General features: G+C 37.4%; 1 protein-coding gene across 1 annotated transcript in view; it reads right to left on the bottom strand.

The window, feature by feature from the left end:
• Positions 1-3,019: 3,019 nt before the first annotated feature.
• PGAP1 (post-GPI attachment to proteins inositol deacylase 1) overlaps positions 3,020-21,455 on the bottom strand; it is a 47,085-nt gene continuing 28,649 nt past the window's right edge. The window contains exons 17-27 of the mRNA XM_026696868.2: positions 21,371-21,437; positions 18,533-18,638; positions 17,113-17,151; positions 15,025-15,118; positions 13,899-13,989; positions 13,539-13,724; positions 11,350-11,485; positions 10,654-10,704; positions 8,901-9,124; positions 8,468-8,572; positions 3,020-7,712 (exon numbers count right to left, since the gene is read on the bottom strand). Of these exons, the coding sequence (XP_026552653.2) occupies positions 7,574-7,712; positions 8,468-8,572; positions 8,901-9,124; positions 10,654-10,704; positions 11,350-11,485; positions 13,539-13,724; positions 13,899-13,989; positions 15,025-15,118; positions 17,113-17,151; positions 18,533-18,638; positions 21,371-21,437 (1,238 nt within the window). The 3' untranslated portion in view covers positions 3,020-7,573. The remainder of the gene's footprint in view (positions 7,713-8,467; positions 8,573-8,900; positions 9,125-10,653; positions 10,705-11,349; positions 11,486-13,538; positions 13,725-13,898; positions 13,990-15,024; positions 15,119-17,112; positions 17,152-18,532; positions 18,639-21,370; positions 21,438-21,455) is intronic.

Raw genomic sequence — 21,455 nt, 5'->3', positions numbered from 1 at the left:
AGTCCCAATCAGGCTAAAACCGCGTAGAGTCCCATTCGCTATTCGGCCTAAATTGGATGCGGAATTGGATAAATTATTAAAACAAGGGGTCATTGAGCCAACAGATTTCGCCAAATGGGAGACGCCCATTGTCACACCCCTCAAAAAAGACGGTAGCCTGAGAATTTGCTCGGACTACAAAACCACAATTAATAAGTTTTTACAAGTTAGCGCTTACCCAGTGCCCGTCATTCAGCACTTATTACACACTTTTGAACCTGGCAGCATTTTTGCCAAATTGGACATGTCTCAAGCGTATCAGCAGTTCCCTGTTGACAACCAAACAGCGGAACTCCAGACCATTGTCACTCACAGGGGTGCTTTCCGGTGTAAGCGTCTCCAATTTGGCGTAAGCGTTGCCCCTGGCATTTTTCAATCCCTCATGGAGCGGATTTTGCAGGGCCTCCTGGCGTAGTACCCTACTTCGACGACATCTTAGTCTCGGCCAGGGACAAACCCCAACTCTTCCAGAGAGTTCGAGCAGTGTTAGAGAGGTTCAGACAGCATGGCCTCAAATTAAAAAAGAAAAATGTGCCATTGCCACTAGACAGGTGGACTTTCTGGGTTATAAAATTGACGCCTCAGGCATTCACCCCTGGAGTCCAAGGTTAAGGCAATTCACGAGGCACCCACTCCAACCTCCAAAGCGGAACTGCAGGCCTTCTTGGGACTATTGAATTTTTACGCATCCTTCCTGCCCCACAAAGCATCAGTGGCAGAACCCCTGCACAGACTGTTGGATAAAAAATCGCCTTGGCACTGGGGTCACAAAGAAGACTCCACTTTCGCGCAGTCAAATCATTACTCACGTCAGAGGCGGTCCTTATTCAGTTCGACCCCAACCTTCCATTAGTGCTAGCAGCAGACGCATCCCCTTTTGGAATTGGGGCAGTGTTAAGCCACAGGCTCCCCAATGGCTCCGAAGCTCCCATCGCTTTTTTTTCCAGGACGCTCTCTGCAAATTATAGCCAAATCGATAAGGAAGCTCTAGCAGCTGTCGCAGCAGTGAAGAAATTTCACGAATTTCTCTTTGGCCACTTTTTCGAGCTGGTCACGGATCATAAGCCTCTCCTGGGTCTACTAGCTGGGGACAAACAGACCCCTCAAGTCCTGTCTCCTAGAATGACGAGATGGACTCTTTTTCTAGCGGCATACTCGTATAGACTCATACACCGTCCAGGTAAAACGTTGTCCCACGCAGATGCCCTCAGCCGCTGCCCCCTGCCGGCTCCAGCTGAAGACCCTGCACCGGTCCATGCTATTTTTGAGGTCACCCAATTGGACCTCCCCATCACTGCCCTTGACATTGTGGCCAAATCCAAGACTGACACAACGATCGCCCAGGTACTGGACTGGGTGAGGAGGGGGTGGCCGGGCGGTGATGTTGAAACCAAAATTAAGCCGTTCAAGACCCGCCTACAGGAATTATCCAGTTTGCAGGGCTGTTTGCTGTGGGGCACACGAGTGGTCATCCCGACCTCACTGCGTACCCGAGTTCTGGAGGCGTTGCACGAGGGGCACCCTGGCATCGTCAGAATGAAGGCATTAGCACGCAGCTACGTATGGTGGCCGGGCCTCGACGAAGACATCATCAGATGGGTAAGCTCCTGCCATCCCTGCCAGGAATCCCGTCCAACCCCTCCAATTGCCACCCCCACTAAGTGGGAAAGCGCCAGCGCTCCGTGGTCCAGAATTCACATCGACCTAGCCGGCCCGTTGCACGGAAAAATGTTCCTGGTGGTCGAGACTCCTACTCTAAGTGGATTGATGTGGCACAACTATCCACAACCACCACACAAGCGATTACCAAGGTATTAACTCGCCTGTTTGTAACACACGGGCTTCCAGACTCTATTGTTTCCGACAATGGCCCCCAGTTCGCATCAGCCGAGTTCAGCCGTTTCGCTGCCAACCTGGGCATCCGCCACATCTTCACGGCCCCCTTTCATCCTGCCAGTAACGGATTGGCTGAAAGAGCCGTTAGGACCACTAAAGAAGCTCTAGCTAGGTTCAGCAAGGAAGACTGGCACCACAAACTCTCCCGTTTCTTGATGAGCCAGCACGCAACCCCGTGCACAGTCACTAATAAGTCCCCAGCTGAGCTCCTGATGGGCAGACGCCTGCGGACTGTATTGGACAGGCTTCACCCACATTACTGCCCTGACTCTCCCCTCGCTTCCACATCGGGGGTTAGGCATTTTGTCTTACAGGAACCCGTGTTCGCGAGGAACTTCGCTGGAGACCCTCTATGGATCCCGGGCGAGATCGTGGCCATCACCGGACCCAGGTCATATCGGGTCAGACTGGAGGACGGCCGAGTCTGGAGAAGGCACCTGGACCAGCTGCGGAGGCGCCACAGCACTCTTGTCAGCAGTGACCCAGAATTACAGACCGGGGCGAGGCCACAGCATCAACCCCACATCAGCACCAATTCCGGTGACCTGCTTACACCAGCAGCCGATCCAGGGAATCCGAACACGGACAGCGACTTCCTGATGGCTGACCAGTCCGAACCAGTCAACGGGAGCTCGTCCCCAGTGACCAGCCCTACGAGTCCCGAGCCAACCCGCACCGAGGGACGCGTTCGTGACTCCCTACCGATCCAGCCTTCCCCTACAGACTCTGAACTGACAGACAACCCACCAGAGTTGCGCCGTTCTGGGCGCCAGCATAAACCTCCGGCCTATCTTAAAGACTATGCGTGTTCGCATCTGGGGGAAAGGGGTGTTATGTCCCTGGAACTCTAAGGAGTTCCCACTCAGGTCCGTTCGCGCTGCGGGGGGCGGCTGCCCCCTCGCTCATTGGTTGGTTCTCCCCAGCAGCCAGCTATAAAAGCAGGCTGCGGGGTCCAACCAGTTGCTGATCGCTGCGAGCCAGTTCCAGGCTTGGCAAGCACGTTCAGTCCTTTATTATTCTAATAAAGTATTTGTTGCATCCATGCCCTGGTTCAGCCTCTCATTTCCCAAACTTAACATTAACTATAATGTTTTGCAAGTTGGTTCATTAAAATGCAACTACTGAATAATCAAGCTACATTTTTTTAAATGAATGAAAATATTTCAAGTATGTTTCTCACCATAAATATTTATCACACAGATTAACATCAAGTTTCAAAAATCTATAAAAATGAACTAAAATTGTATTCTTCACCCATTCCAAAGCATGGGCAAGTTGTTCAATCATACTTCCTTGGCATAAATATCCAGAAATATATTAACAATTACAAATACTTCTATAACAAACTTCATGTATTTCTAAAATAGTTAATATTAATGTTGATCTAGCTGCATTATCTTATTTTCTAGAAAAAGGAAGCAAAAGATTAATATTGCAACTGAATAAGGATCTCTCAAGTTACAAAATTAAAAAAATTAACCTAAAATCTAGGCTACGTAGGGACTAAAATATTTCATACTGTTCAGACTATATTGCAGTGGACAGAAACATACTTTTATTGCATGAACAGTACAGAGCCCATGCAGATGTTAAGAGCTATGTGTTATGAAATGAACAATTTTATCAATCATATCGTACAAGATGAGTCTGAGATCCAAGTGTGGAAACAGGTCATCCTTTACTGAAAATTATTTCTTTGCTAGATTTTTTTTTTTTTTTTGGCAGATACTCATTTGTTTACAGGCACTAGAGATCAGAAATGGTGATTGAAAGCTTAAGGATACATCTAGCATTTCTGAATAGAGGTATTTATAAATAAATGTTTGAGGCATGTATAGCCCACTGGCTAAACAATATTAAAAAATCTAGCAGGTTCAAAAATCAAAGTTGCCCACTATATCCATGCTTAATGCATAATTCCAAGAGCTGAATAACTGGAACACGCCCTCCTTTCAACGCCCTTCTGAAATTTTTGAAAGCCTGCTCAGTTTCTCATATTTTTAATACAGTAGTTACATGAGAAAGTTGCTATTCAGGAACCAGAATTTTTAAAAAAGCCACTCTTAATCACCTGCCCTAGACATGGAAAATTTGAATCTGGTCCCTCCTTTTTTCTTATTAGTTTCTCCGACAGTTCTCATTATTGTTTAATCCTCCATGCCAATTGCACATGTAAGAATTCAAAATAAAAAGTTAACACCTACAAAGGTTTATTCTTAAACTGTTCTTATCTCCAAATTGGTTTCTGATCCAAAAGATATACAGAAGTCAATTTGAATCTTTAGGAAAAAGCATTTTCTCAAACTGAGGTGTGGTGGGTCAGTGCTTTTGTGAAACTGGAGATGGTCTCTGCTCCAGTGGTCTGAGCCCTAGCACTGCATTGTGGGGTGAGCTCCCATCACTTGCCTCAGCTTCAGCCTGCCTAGCAGTTTGAAAACATGTTCTATGCAAATAGATAAACGGATACTGCTTTGGTGTGGAGATGAGCTGGTACTTCGTGCAGGTGATCAGATTCCTGCTGCTCTGAACCTTCCCAGTTGTGGCACCCATTTGCAAGGTAGCACCAGTGGAAAGAGTGGGCCCTGGATGAGGAAGAGCTGCTTATCTTTCTTTCTAGGGCAAACCTAGCTCACCTTCCTATGGTGCACCTGAATGTGTACCACAACAGAGCTAGTAAATTGGCAGCCAAACTACTACTCTGTATTAGCATTGTATTCTCCTGGCTAATGTAACAGTGCCATCTACTACTACTACTACTACTACTACTACTACTACTACTACAGATGATGATGATGATGTTTAATTCACTGTGAGAATTTAATTTAGCTGCTCTTGTTGATTCCTGGAGACTGCCTAGATCACGCATGTCAAACTCGATCGCATCATGTGATGTATCGTGACATTTTTTTGCCTTTGTGAAGCTGCAGTGGCCATGGCCTGAGCTTGACCCCCCTGGCCTAGACTCTATTAAAAAGTAGTGATATTTTCATTTTAAAATTTCCTTAGACTACTTTCCTGAAATACTTACAATCCTACACATAGTTGTATGTTTAACTGAAGAAAATCTGAAAGCACTCAAATGGGCTTTTTTTTTTTTTTTGAATAGCCTGACTACAATTACACTGCTTATTTTTTTTAATGGACACTGTAAATCCAAATTAAAAGCAAAAAGAGAAGTGGATCCAAAATAGGAAAAAAGCAAAACATTTCAGATAAAAGTGTAAGACTACTCTCAATATATAATCTAAAACTATATATTATTAATTTATAGGCAGGTACAAAAATATGTAAAAAGGATAATAAAAGTACTATACTTCCTAAGTATACACAATTCACATAGCATGTAAAATAGCATCCATTCACTAAGAATATGATTAGATATTTCTCAATTCAACCATTTCTCATATACACGTATCAGACTACAATCAGCAGCTTTGATTTTCTAGTAATACATAAATCCACAATAGATTGTCAGAGATGTCTTACAGATTCTAAAGTGTATTGGATAGCTCCTTAACTTCTAATGCTTTCAATCTGAATAGCCATAGATTATGAGCTGGTATGCAACAAGCTTCCACCATGTTAATAAATATTAGCTATTATGACACACACATACCCACACCATATGCATTGCAAAATAGATAAAAAATTATACAATCAAACAGAGCCTTTACTAAAACCCATTATACGACCTTTAAAAAACTGAAGTTTTCATCGGCATCTGATTAGAATGACAAGCTTCCCAGGAGATGCCAATGCATGAATTTGAAGAGAATGTTTGTGCTCTTAGCTTCTGCTTAAGAATGAATAATTTTGCAAGTACCATTTCCCTTGCTGTAGCACTGACGAGAGACAAAAGGTCGCTGCCAAAATTCTATTTAGCTTACAGATAAGAGAGGCATAAAAATGCTTTCCACGGTCAGTCTTCATTGAATGAGGTCTGATAATAGATTGCACTACTTTGTGCTTTGCCAGCTGTTGGCAAAAAGCCCACTATAGCAGTAAAAAAGAAATTCATTGCAGATGTTTTAAGTCACTCAGTAAGTGGGGCAGAGAGTACACAGATAGCTCAGTTTAGTGCCATAAAATCAGTTGAAAATTAGATATTGGAGGATTTTTTTTCAAGAGACTTACCTAAGAATGTTTTAATAGCTTATTAAAAGGATGTCTGAATACCAACGCTGTCTTGACCTTGAAGCATTCCATGTAAAGACAGTAACATGTATTACACATAGTACAATCTACTAAATTGTTAATATTACAGTACATGTCAATAAATATTTTTAATAAATTAGAAAAAAAGAATGATAAACAAAAGAGACAAATAACTAACCAAAGGCACTTTAGGCAGGAATTATAGTGGATACAAGTAAGGAAAATATGTATTATACCTTTGTTTAAAGGAAGAATCTTTCCAGGAAGAGGAAATGAGCCATTATATAAAAGAGATACTAAGATATACAATGATTGTCAAATTTTAAGCTCATGGTGATATGCAAAAGCAGCAGAAATTTATCTCTAGATAAAATGCCTTATACGTTTTATTTAAAGAACCAAAATATTTGCTGCTTTTTAAATGGTTATATGTAATATCAACATAGTTCTGCTCAAAGGCAGGTCCTTTTAAAACTTCTTTGTGCACAGATAAGTATTGATTTCTTTGATGCCTACATTTTATCAATCCAAATAATATTGAAACATTTTTCCAATGAACTAGAAGTGCCTAGCTCTACACTAAGATGAGTTCTGATGGACCTGAATGATATTAGAAAAATGTTACTATAATTAAATACTTCTAGGATGCATTTTTTAAATCTCTGTATATAGCTCTAGTGTGGCTGGATGTCTAATTCTTCAATTCTTTAATTCAAATAACTATGTAAAAGGTTTTGGATGTATGAAGTTGTTTTGCAATACATACTGATATCTTATTTACTCCAACAGTATTATTGCCAAAATAAATATGGGAGGGTGATTCAAAAGTACTCTCTATATGCTTGTCCATAATGGCAGACTTTCCTCTGCATAGAAATAATCTGTAACTTCAGATTTTAATAGAAGAGATAGCATACAATCTACTTGTAAATTATGTTATACTGAGTACACTTTTTCATACTGCTTTCAATTTTCTCATAAATTTGCAATCTCAGATATATCTTTGGATTTATCACCAACAATCGTGACACATTAGTATTATAGCTACTATAGACCCAAAGGAACTATATCAGTTGCCAATAATGGGGTGAGAACTTGCGATAATTTTTATCAGAAATTCATTTTTTTCTGATTGTCTGTTTAGAGTCACTTGTTGACTGAAGTAAGTACACAGAAGTATACCGGACATATAAACTTGCAATTTTAAAATAAATAAGTATAAGCCATTTGCTTCAATACCAAGGAACTGATGCAACCATGTTTTCCCTCAGTGTTAAGAACAAAGTGCTTACTGAATAACAGATTTATGCATTTCCATTTCTGTTAAAAATTAGTAAGTAAAAATATTGTTTTCTTATCATGAAATATCCCTTTGGAAACCTAAAGCCTTTCCATTTTCTATCACTGATAGAAGATAAGGCTTAGGTTTTCCTATATTATCTATACTTCCACATTTATTACTATTTTGACCAGCTAAAGATTTTTATACAATGCTGCATAATGAATGTAAAAAAAGAGGAATTATTACAAAGTATGGCATTTGATATAAATAAACAGGTGCAAAAACTACAGCAGCAACAGCGAAAAGAAGTGGAAAATATGATGCAATCTTCAATAATTTACTGTAGGAAGAGAAAGAAAGAGAATAAAATAAAACAATTCAAGCAATAAGAGGTATGAGTACTTTTGTTAGTCTTAGTCTTTCCTAATCTCACATTGTATTTAATTTCAGCTCCCACAATTCCCAAGCCAACATGGTTATGCTGACTGGAGATGCAGGTACAATTTATTGGTGGACAGGGTAATCAACTGGAAACGCTGACAAAGCAAATAAACAACATATATTATTGAAGCAATACTATGGAGTAATATTCAAGATCTAATTACTTTGCAGAAAAACATCCTAAAATATGCTAAGGTGGGAAATTGGAATTGTATCACCTCAGCTTATAGAACCATCTACACATGGCTGACATTTAAAAGAAAAAAATGTATAAAGTCAGTATAGATTTCCATTCCCTCCCTCACCAGTTTATAAGAGAGCAATTCATACAATTTCTTTATCTTCTGTAATAATCAACTATAAGAGTTGTCAGCTAGCAGAATTGCAAAATGATCTGAAATGACCCTGAAATTTTCAGTTTATTTTTAGTATAGGAAACAGAAAAAAATAAGTTTGGAACAAGATGAAAATAAACAAATCTCATCTACATCCTCTTGCTGCAGAGAGCTTTTGTTGGATCTAAAGCAGTTCTGAAAGCTAAAAGATTCTTCTTTCCTTTGATCCAATTCCTATTTATGTACTATAAGAAGGAAAAACAATTTGATACAAGAGTGTTCAATGCAGTACAATTTAAAACAAAGATAATTAAAGTACCTTGATTTAAGTTTTGTAGTACTTGTATTCATGATTATACCCAAAATGACTATCAGAACAACAGCAACAAATCTACATGGATCAGGATCAAGTCTGATATGATATCTAATATAAAGGAAAACACAAAGGATAATGAAAAAATATGTATAATGGATTTTTCATTTCAAAATAGGTTCCTAGTATGCTAAACTTGAACACTTGTGGTTCTAAGTTTTCTTGTAGCCATTTTATCTTTTAATTTCTAAATATTTTTTCTCTAGTTCTTTGCCTGCTAATTTACTGTGGCTGCCTCTCACATTCTAAATCAACTGGACTGATTTCATCTACACATCCAAATACTTCATGAAGTCTTCTAGTAGTACATATATTAGCTTATAGAGCCATCTCATAACAGATTTTTTTTAAATAAAACCTGCAAATTTGGGGTGATTACCTGATATTTTTTAGCCAATAAATTAAAGATGGACAACTAAGAAGCACAATCCATGTGATTAAGTTGATGACTGTGACATGCATTTTAAGGCTATCTATAATGTTGTCATTGGCCATGATGGTGCTAGATGAGTTTCTTGCTTTTGAAGAGCAATCCTCTGATCTGCAGCTGTTCATCCCTTCGTTTTTTGAATCATCTGATTTAGGTTCTGGGTTCTTCATAGGCTATAAAAATATATTTCACGGGTTTTTCAGCATTAGTTAATACAAGTATAAAGAGTAAATTGAAATGTCCACAAAATAATTTAATAATAGCATGACATAATTCAGTCATTTGAATTCATGAGATTATATATTCTTGTTTTATTTCAAATCCGACTCCTTCCTGATGAAGGATTATTATTATTTTTAATTGCTATCCCCATCTTGTTTAGTTCTTGCAGCTTAGCACACATTCTATGACAAATTTTTGCAGGAGATACTAAAAATAAATGAAAATAAATAAATAAATAAATAGCTCTTTGTGTGTGTTTTAAGGGACCACCTTGCCCTGAACAGAAATAGATCATTTCCTTTTCTCCAATCATTTCCCTTACATATTGTGTCTTTTAGATCAGGGGTCCTCAAACCTGGCAACTTTAAGACTTGTCTATTATGAAGCTATTTTCTGCCACACTTCCTTTCATGATATTTAGTGGCCTCAAATGCTTGGACTTCCCCTAATGGTGCTATCGTGACCCTGCATTGTTATGAAAAATTATTCAAGCACCGGAAACACTAAAATAAAACAAGTACTGTATTTTTCGGTGTATAAGATGCACTCTCCCCCCACCCGCCAAAGTGGGTGGAAATATCTGTGCGTCTTATACAGCGAATGTTACCAAAGCCCATCCACCCACCAGCCCCCACCCTTCAGCGTCTGCCTCCCAGCAATTTGCCTCCTTGCAGCAAACAGCAAAAAGCCTGGTCTGCTTCAGCACAGCCTGATTAGCACAAGCAGCTGATTGTCAGTTGGATCGGCCTCCTGATAACCAGCTGTTTCAGGCTGCAGAGATTGCCATCGCCTATTGCTGCCTCCGCGTGCCCCATTTTAGGCCTTCGCATCCCATTTTTGGCCTCTGTGTACCCTGTTTTCGGCCTCCACATGCTCCATTTTCCACCCATTCCAATCCCCACTGCCCGAAATGGGCCAAAAATGGGGCATGCAGAGGCCGAAAACAGGGCATGCGGAGACTGAAAATGGGATGCGGAGTCCCAAAATGGGGCGCACGGAGGTGGCAATACGCAATGGCAATCTCTGCAGCCTGAAACAGCTGATCCTCGGGAGGCCAATCCAATTGACAATCAGCTGCTTGTGCTAATCAGGTTGTGCTGAAGCTGACCAGGCTGTTTGCTGCAAGAAGGCAAATTACTGGGAGGCAGAGGCAGATTCCCCCACCCTTGTTTTCCTCCCCAAAAGCTAGGTGTGTCTTATACTTCTGAGTATCTTATTATACTCCGAAAAATACGGTAATCTATTTCTTCTTAAAAAGAAGCTAGGAGATTGGAGACACAAGATTAGAGTAGCACACTAAACTTGATTTAATAGAGGTTTTCTTTTCACCCTTTCACCATGGCGGGGGGGAATAGTAAGTCCCCATGAAACAATGTTGAGTAATGATATTTTGCAAGCAGTAGGCAAGAACAGGAACTTTGTATATGTTAAGACATAAATGTTCTTAAGCCAACCACAAAAAGCATACAAAAGGACTTACCGCATTACAAACACTTAGTTCAGATCTTAAACTTGAATGGAAATTAACAACCTGTAACAACAAGGATATAATTTAGTTCTGCCACAACATTATATGCTTATGATCATAGCTTCCTAAAGTTAATGGTTGTGCTTTACTATTCTGTGTTTCTTTGTTCTATGGTTTACTCTTTAAATATTTCTAAAGCATTATGTGACATCTTTCTGGCTTCCTTATATTGCTTGAGCACTTTACATTCTTTCCATATTACTGAATTCATATATAATCCCTGCATACCTAGAACTTCTTTGGAATTTTACTGCTATATTATTTACAATCTATTTTTTTAAAACATTTCAGTCTGCTTTCTTCCTGGGATAGAAAGATTAATGAGAAGGGAGCATAAGCCTATTTCAGGGGCAAAGGGATCAATTGTATAACCTGGTTAAGAATTATCCAACAGCTCTCCATCCCTCTGATTTTTCCCTAGAGGCACTTCTGTGTTGATTACCAGCAACATCAGCAGTAAATTTTTACACATAGGTTGTACATAGGCTCATATTTGGGTGCGGTGGATGATCTAAAGCTCAAACTAGCAAAAGCCAATGATCTTCCCTGCTTAACATAAACTAGTGGGAAATTAACTAACCAACATGTAGCCTAAAAATGTCAATACTATGTTTGTATAATATCACATAACTTTTATTGTTTAAATACCTTGAATATATAATGAAAATAAGTCATCATTATTGCCAGCGCTCCACAGGTAGTCCAGCTAAGAAAAAACATTGAAACCGCAACACAAAACCTTAATCGGGTAATCAGACTGTTGTGAGATGGAAGTCCAGAGGGTCTAACAAATACAAAATAAACACATTTATGAACTAAAATATTATATTACAAAGCAAAATGGCAGAGTTCCAACTTCATACCAAACTGTGGTTTAATGTAAATGTCAGAGTTGATAGTAAGTACTGTTGTGACTCAAGCTGCAGACTAACTTTTTAGAACTCTAAAGTTCAAAAGTTGGTTGAAAGCTGTTTGGCTGTTTTCTATTATTTTATTACTTTAAAATAAAAGTGAGATTCAGTAGACTCATTCTAAATTGCTTTTTAATCACAACCTTGGCTTTACCAAATCAGAAATACCAAGTTTCTTAATCATAGTTTGCCATGACACCTAAATACATAGGGATACAGATATAATGTGTTTTTTCCTACAATTAGCTCTTTCATAATTTTGTCGCACAGTTTATCATTATATGGGTGGATTTTCAACATTTTGGCTTATTTTCTTTTGAGAGCAGGCATCCGAATTTCATTTTTTAAATCTGAGCCAGTGTTTTTATAGAAAAAATGATAATAAAGTTTACCTTGTCTTGTCTTATCATTCATCTCATCTCATCCCATCCCATCTTATCCTTTTTCCACACACCCAGAAAAGATAAAAATGAACAGCTGGTTGTTCTACATAGTGTAGAATTACTATTTAAAAATACCCTTTAATTAAATTACAAATATAGAAAGGCAGGCTGAACTTCAATACTCCTAACAAATTGGTAGCAGCTTTGATAACCTACCTACGCTGATAGGAGTGAAATCTAAAACATCTGGAGGCTGCTATATTTCCTATCCTTGGCCTATGGTATAAGGGTAGGAGGATTTTATCAATTAATTGGTAGAATATTTTACTCATAATATATATTGTTATAGTTCTTCCAAATGAGTTTAAAATTTAACATGTCTGTTTATGAATACGTTCTATGCATAACATATCCTGCCTTGCTCAAAAGACTGTTTCTGAATTCAGAAGTACTTTTCAGGAAGATCAATAACATTCTTCATCAATAACTTTCTTGATAACAGTAACAAGAAGGTTTTAAAAGTCGCAACTTTTCAATTTCATAAAATTCCCAACAAAGATCCATAGCGTCTTTGAACTATGAGTAGTAGAACACAGCTAGATTATGTGGAAGGATCCTTCTTGCTTCTCAATGAAGCAAGAAATGAAGACAGGCATTTTCTTTGAGTTGAGGCGTTTAACAGGACAAAATTTGTATGTCTGAAGTCTCTTCTCACATGCCAAAAGTGGGAAAATATTAAGATTCAGAATTAACTACTTATCCTTTCTGCTTTTTGCCCTCATCCAGTTAACAACTCTGGAGAATTCAAAAGTTTGCACATAATTTTGTGATCTTTTCATTGGCCTAGCAAAAAATTACTATGTAATATGAATTTTAAATCATTTAGAAAAGAAAACCAGTTAATTTTCTTTTTGTATCTCCAATGTAAAGAGTAAGACCTAAACAGAGAGAGGGGGAGATTTTTCTGCCTAACTATCTCATTGTTTGATTAAAAGATAAAGATATTTTCAAGTTCTATTCTTGGTGATCTCTTAGACACATCCAAATAGTTTAGTTGGAAGCAATACTTTCTTCTGTGGTGTGTGTGTGTGTGTGTGTGTGTGTGTGTGTGACTTCAAAGTGTTGTTAACTTTCCATTCTTAGAAAAGAAGCCACTTAGAGAAAATATGACCCATTTCCAATCTATCAAATTGCTGGACTCATTTTCCCTTTTGTGCAAGAGTTGCCTGTAGAACGCAGAAGCGTAGTAAATAATTGATTCTTGTTGCCTTTTAAGTGATATAATGCTTTGTATGTAATACTAGTATCCGTTAAGTTCAAAGAGTGTTGTTTATGCAACACTAGGGCTTAGGGACTACATCAGAAATCTTTGCATTGTGCTTGTCATATTTACAGATACTTCAATTTAAAAAAAATTATGTCAATTCAGAAAATATTCTTGCATTATTGTACATGGCAGAGAGAGTATACTTCTCAGCATGATTGACAAATGTTGTTTCCAGAAATGCCACTAAACATTTTGCATTTATTTATTGGTTTTTACCTTGTCAAAACTAAGTGCAATGAAGATAAGAGCCTTATAGACGAATCAAGAAGCACGCCACCCCAATAGGCTATGCCAGTCCCAAACATAAAGAGAATCAGGGATACAAAAGGGAACCACAAGCCCTGGTTGTTGACTGTGACACGATCGAACTCTGAATTCCTGAGTGCTTTGAACCAGTTAAGTCTAAAAAAATAGATAGCATGATAGTTATTTGGTTTGATTACTTGCATTTACCAAAATTAGTAATTAATCTTAGCTGCAAAATTAATGTTATAAACAGGTACAAAAATGCAAGTGTGAGAAAAATTCTGTAACTATAAGATAAAAATACATTAAAAATATTAAAAAGAAACATACCCCAACAAGAACTTAATCATATATGCTATGGGTTCTACTTTATAAGGTTTAGCTGCTTTAGTAAGTGCAGGAACAAAGTCTGAACACTGACCTGGAACAAAAGAAAAAATACCTGAAACCACGTATTCACAAATGTAAATGATAAAGTTAATATTTATCTTTTTAGAATACATTTGAAAATGCTTAAAAGTTATACTATTGAAATCAATTACTTTTCAGACTATGTTTTTACTTGAGCACAAACAGAAAAGAATTAAAACCCAGGTATTTAAATATCTATATTTAAATTAGAATAATGTTTATTTTGATGCATAGATTTCCATGTCCAGTATACAAGTCTTATTAAAAAGCCCAGTACAATGCAATTCTTCAGAAATGTGCTTTTCAAAAACTTTATTCCTTCGAGTTATGATAATTCATTCAGTGATCATTTGAAATTACAGAGGTACTGAACAAATGGTACTTAAGTGTGGTCCCTAAAGTTATGATCACATGATCATAGGGATGGTTTAACTCTTCTTACTTGCCTATCTCTCCCCCATCTCTGCCCTTTTAGCCCCCTGCACTCCCAGGCCCCCGTTTCCCTGTGCTCTCCCCTCCCCCGCAATGATCTAAAGGCAGTTGGGAGGGCATTGCAGGAGAGGTAGTTCCTTACTTTGGAAGAACTGGGGCTCAAGGCTGGGAGGGATCTAGACAGGAACCGCTAGGCTCAGGATGGGTCTTTGGCTAATGACCGGTGGGATTCAAAACAACAAAGGGAGAGCGAGATTGCTGTCATTAAGAGAGGCAGTCAAGTGAATTCAGCTTTATGACTGCATTGCTTAGTGATAGACATTCTGGTCTCAATTGTCATTGTAACTTGAGGACTACTTGTGTTGTAAAAACCTAATTTTAAAATAAGATAAGCTATGAAATATTCATAATTCACTAATTATTAGTAATATAAACATTTTATCTCTTTACATTCTAAAAAAGATGTGTTTCATTATAAATAGTTCCAAACAAATATCAGCCTTGTTTTAAAAGCAATGACACAGAACATAAGGAACATAAAATTAAATGCAATGTGAACTAGTTTTTAAGCGATAAACAAACCTTGCTTAAAAATCTTTTCATGTAATGTTACCTGTTGACACTAGGGACCTTAACTGTCTTCTGTAGGCAAGAAGAATATTAGAAATAATGTACATAGGAAGAGTGCCACCATGGAATCTTATCACCTACAAAACAAAGATTTTTTAAAAAAATAAAACAAGAACATGGAAATGGAAAATTCATTCCACCTGTATTTCTTACAATTCTGTATAGATATAACAAAGTGTCTTGTTTGAGACCATCCTGAATATTCATGGAAAGAGCAAGACTTGCATCAAAGATTTCCAAGCCTAATCAATTCACTCTCAAAAATCTGTTACGGGAAAAAGATTAGGAAGTGAATCTATTTTCTCACTGATCTGTAGGAAGATCATATGTTCCAATGTAAATATTAAAGAATAGCAAGATAGCGTGAGTTGTGGAAAACCACATGTGTATGAGTCAAGCCCAAGCCCCAAAACAGCAGAGTGAAATCCTATTGAGTCCAATCCTTTATTTGCTTACACCTAAAGGATAGAATTTTGCCAAGCTAAAGCTATAACCCTCTAGCCTCTTAGATATATCCCGAGAGATTCTAGCTCAGGACTGCAGTTTCTTAATTTGAGCTTCTCTCTGGAATATACTACCTCCTTCCTGGGAAAGCTCTGTGCTGCCAAGACTCCCTTCCACTGATTCTTCAGATGGGAATTCCATCACAATATGTATGAGATCAGATCAGCATAAATATTAATATCAAAGTGTGGTTAGAAATTTACAAAAACTTGGAAATGTTCAGATTCCTTTGGGACACATTAGACCCATGTGTCCTGCTGAGTGATCAGAATCTAACATTCATTTATTAAAAAAAAAACATGGACTGTGATATGTGTGCCTAAAGAATCTAGAATGGTATCACTTGTGTGGAAAATGCTTAAATTAAGGAAAGGTGGATTTAAACAAAACTAATCTAGAAATTTTAAGACACTAACAGATGATATCAACTGCCATTTTGCTGCTGTCGCATCCTGCTCTAAAACAGCTAATTGTACAAAACTGGCTTTAAATAATTCACAGTAAATTTCATTGTAGCAGTGACAATACTATTTTACAAGCTTGCTGAAACTTTCTGAAATATGATTGGGTTTTTCAGTTTATGCTTTTTACTTAAAAGAAGCAACATTGCTTTACTCAATGTCTAAATTTCTACTTCAATAGTTGCATTAAGCATAGTTCAATGATTTTTGAATATGCAAAAATTTTCTCCTACGAGAGAAGGTACAGCAGATGTTCATATATCCGGTTCCAAAGGTGCGCATGCTTGGAAAAATTCACCATTTTAAATTATCTTCCTTAGTGCACTTCCCTCCCACAGTATTTTTACAGTAATTACACAACTACTTTAAATCCTGCCTTAAAGCAGGCAGGCAAACATTATTTAGTTTAATAGAAAATAATGGATTCTACCAAGTCATAATTGCTTATTTGTAATATAACGAGGCTTATGTTCCATCCTGCTGATATATTTTGTTGGAAAAAGTTAGTATATGTGTACTCAAAAGCACCTGGAAGCATCAGTTATTCATACTATTTCCTCAATCAATCAGTTTATTATGATTGATCTGGTTCAAGGCCAGATACAATAAAAGAGATATACTAAATAAAATAGAATATAGGGAGCAGCATGAGAGCTAAGAGTTTCTATTGCACTGCAAGGGCATAACCAAAGGTGCACAAGAGTACCCTTAAACACCCCAAAAGGACTGCTGAAGGCAATGCACGCAGCCTGGGTAAAATGAGGGCCTTATCAAGTTTCAGAATTGTAATGAGTAATAAATAGGCTGGAGTGAACCTTTTTGGAATATTGGGATGTGACAACTTGCTGAAATTTGTTTGGAGGTCCATATCCCAAGTTCATTGTTTGGACGTAATTTTAATTAAAAAATCTATTGAGCACAAACCTTCCATAGAGAAGTCTAGTAAATGAATTTTATTTAGGGCTTTATAAAGCTATGATTAACCTTTAAAACCGACAATTTAGCCTTAAATAACACACACTACTCTAACAGTAACTGATCAATTAAATTACTTCTCTTAATCTACTTAAACCTAATTGTGTATAGTCTATTAAATAAAGTCTTACCTGACCAAGGACCTGCAGAAAAGAGGTCTTGAGAGTTACCTAGTTTAACACATACATCGAAGAGTTATTATTTAAAAACAAATATTTGAGATAAAATTTTTTTAAAAAAATACTGGAAAGATAAATACAGTAAGTGTCCATAGTACCAAAATGCCTTCTAGTTTAGATTGTGTATCAACCTCAGTTTCTCCTTGTCCACAGAGATCCACATTTTAAGTAATCTCCATATAAAGTTACTAAAAAGTTTTAGAAAAATAAATGTTACTTCTGAAAGTTGAATTTCAAAGCCACTCTCTCCTATATAACTACCTGAAGCTTCCAGTCTTTTGCCAAGTGCAGATTGAAGTCCTTCTGTTAATACTAATCAGATACTCTTTGGGTCTTTTTTATCTTCCATATCAGATCTTCCAAAGATCGAGTGTCTCAATTCAAACATCTCCCAGAGATGCTTTTAACCATTAGGTTGAAACAAGTTCATCTATTTCACCATTAGGTTGAAACTATCCCTACCCTGTCCCCAATAAAACATCACCGCCATTAATGCTTTTCCTAGTCCAGAAGTCAACCAGCACATTATCTTAGTTTCATGGCTTCAGCTGTGCCATTATACAGTGATGGATATACTTCATTCTTGCTGCTTTTATCCTTTCATCACACAGAGAGAAGTACAGCTATCTTTTAAGAAATAAAATATAAATAGTCCTCCAGTCATGAAGACATGGGGATCAGGATTGCCATGTGGTTGTAAAGTGAGATGTCACGTAATTGTATCATTTAGCAATGACAATCCCAACAACCCAGTTGCCATCATAACCCCAAGACATGCAGATTGTTAAAACAGGAAAGGAGCATGTACGTATACAGGTGTGGAGGAAACTGACGCAGTTCACGCACAAATTGGGGGAGGCTGGTGCTGTGGCATGGTGCAAGCAGAAGGGCTGCTGGGCTGCTGTGAGTGCTGGAAAACTGGAAGAGGGTAATGCAGTATGAGTGCAGAAAGCCTGGGGGGCTGACCAGTGCAATTTGCAACCTTCCCTGTCAGCTTCCTCATTGACTTTGCTGGTGAGAAGCATGCAGGGGAGGTCACAAACAGCAATCATATGACTACAGGATGTCATAAGTGTTTGACTGCAGCAATGGTCAAAATTTTGAGGACCACTCATTCAATACCCTAGCAACTTTGAATTGTCACTGAACCCTATACATTTAAAATGAGCCTGTAAATCACAAATACAGTACATTGAACATGAAAGCAAAGATAATTTAACCTTAGTTTTTCAAAAGATCTTCATTATCTTTAGATACAATCCATAGAAGTACTTTGTGACTAAGGTATTATACAAATTTATAAAATAAACCATATAGGCTACTTTCTCAAGAAAAACAGAAGGAATTGAACATTTTTACAGTTTTTACTTACTTCATATTGACAATCTGAAGATGAATACATTTTCAACAAAGGAACTGTAGAATCATTTTCAGGCTGTGCAGTGTGCAATTTTGCAGAAATCTCAGTCAAATGATCCCTAAAATAGTTAATTTTAAAAACTATTAATCTGCAAAGCAAGGTATCACATCTAAACAGAAATCAAACTTAAGATGGACATAAATGCTACAGTCATGAGGGAACAACAATATGAAGCATTAACACTTAAATTAAAAAAGTATACACTAAATATTTTTCTGCAATTCCATCTTTATTTATTATATTTTAATCAAATGTATATCCTACTGCAATCACAAAAACTTCTTGGCAGCTCACAAGAAATAAGCAAAAAAGACAATAATACATTTTATGACAAAAACCTCTAGAATGGTCCAGTTTCATATCTTGATAAGTGGCCCATTAGTTTCAAAAGAAACTTAAAAAGATAGTACAATCTAATTAAAAACTCTAATGAACCCTGCTTAATGTTGGTCAGAAATAAAAATAATCAGACTAGGATTGAAAAGAACAAATGGAAGATGGAAAGTATTTGGAAAAATAAGAGTTGAAGGGAGTGGTACAGCCTCTTCTTAGATTGCTGTCATTTTTGGAATTATTCCATAATATACAAATGAGAATTATCATGGAGAAATTTCACCATGGGGTGTGTGTGTGTGTGTTATCTGTGTGTGTGCGTGTGCGTGCGTCTATGTGTATCTGCATGTATACATTTGAATATTTTCAGGAAAATTCCCATGAAGAAAAACATTGATAGGGAATATTCAACATCACATGCATATACATGTATTTGTGCATCAGTATGCACACATGCACACAAACATATCATTAGGCTATAACACAAATTCTGATAAAAACTGATAAAACAAGGACTTACAGTGTTTTGTTAGGGGGTACCTGCAAGGACCTTTGTTATTTTGTAATATATTTATAACTGCTTTAGATGGAACAATACAAACTAAAAAAAGGAAAAAAGGTGCAAGAAAGCAAAAATAAATAAACCCTCCCCCCTAAGAAAGCAACTTCCCATCTGCACCATGACAAGTATAAACAATTTCATAATCTCTTCACCTCTTCCTAGTTAACAAATAGGTTAACTAGGAAGAGGTGACAAATAGCTCTTCATCCCATAACCCATCTCTTAATAGGCAAATCAAATAAGTAATCCAATCCAATTCAGCTCAAAAAGAACTTTAAAATAAATAAATGAACTCCCTCAGAAAATCCATAGAAGTTTCTTTAGTAAATATCTCTTCTACCTATCATTGAAATAATCATCCAGTCTCAAAAGGGATAAGTTTATGGGCAATATTTAAGCTGTAAACAATAGCTAAAAAAATAGTCAAATTTTATTTTCAGTCTCAACAAAGGACTATATTTGAGACACAATATAAAACATACAAGATACATATGAACATACTGTATAAGAGCTGGAAGGGCTCATTGGTAGATAATTTTTTCCCTCGCTCCCAATCAGAATGTTCCAGTTGCCAAAATTAATATCTGAAGATTCTGAATGATATAAGTACTTCTCTTACTGGAAATCTGTGAAATAAGTCTAAGATACTGAAAAGCCTTGATTTGCTCAATTACATAGCCATTTAATTGCCACTTAGGGCATTTAGCAAATATTTGGATTTTCATTTTTTAGTTTTTTCAAAATTTATTACTAATTTTTTGTCAAACTCATTTCATTGAGGGTCGCATCAGGGCTGTGGTTGACCTCAGGGGGCCGGGGTGGGAGTGGCCGACTGGGTGAGTGTGGCCAACTGGATGCGTGTGAACCAGCTTGACTCCACTCCCCCAACTACTGGCATGTTTCCTCTTCAAAAGCTTTGTTGTCCAGATCTTTCCTCTTTGCACTGTGTAGACCGGGGCAAAGCTACACTGGGCTGATCTTTCCTTGTCTACCAGGTAGACCGGGCTGAAGCTATGCTGGGCTGATCTTTCCTCTTCGCACTGGGTAGACCAGGATGGCCTGGATTAGATCAGATCACAGCCTGGATTCAACCCACAGGCCTTGAGTTTGACATCCCTGAGTTAAGGTCTCAGATAGGAAAACTACATCATCAGTACACAAAAGCTGTGGTAAGTCTATAAGCTAGCTTTGGGGGAAGAAAATTAGGACTGTTTTCATGGTAAACCAAATAAATTATTCAAATAGTACTCAGCTTAATGACTATTCAAGATTACAAGAGGACTGGAATGAGTGCTTTATGGCCCGTAAAGCACTTCTAACCATCATAAAATATTGTGCCACACACACCCCAGCAGTCACATGAATGCATTTCAGGTGCGTCACAATCAGCTCACCTTTACAACTGGCTGCATTGTCACTTGGCCTCAATTTGCAATGTTTTTTGCTTGTTCCAGTGTTTTTGTCTATTCCAGTTTGACATTCTTGAATGGGCTCCATTCATGACCATGATTAACAACCATGGATTTGCTTAACAACCATGGTCATTTTGCTTAACAAGTGCCACAACAGTGTCTTAAAATTGGGTCTGGTCATCTAGGTGCCTCAACTTACTACCATAATGACTTATAACCAGAAATCCAGTCCCAATTTCTATCAGAAGCCAAGGTTACTTGTATACAAGTTAAAAGACAATACCACCAGTATGTAGCCCTGCCTGACTCCCCTTACTTACTTGTTTAGGCAAATGACCGTGTGTGTAAATTGGATTTTTAACTTACAATTTTCATGAAGCTTATCTATCAGAAGTAAAAGATATCTATTTTGTAAAATAAGCAGAAAATACTTTATAGCCTATTATATGTCAACAATGTAAATAAAGAATGAGAAATCCTTACTCTGACAATGTTAAGAAATCTTCATGTGACCATGGTATATGAAGTTGATATATACTGGGTTTTCTTTCTTAAGGGACAAATGAAA

Source organism: Pseudonaja textilis, chromosome 1 (genome assembly GCF_049901715.1).
Source record: "Pseudonaja textilis isolate UNSWEBS1 chromosome 1, rPseTex1.2, whole genome shotgun sequence".
Classification (NCBI taxonomy): Eukaryota; Metazoa; Chordata; class Lepidosauria; order Squamata; family Elapidae; genus Pseudonaja; species Pseudonaja textilis.
This window is presented reverse-complemented; position numbering and strand designations above follow the sequence as displayed.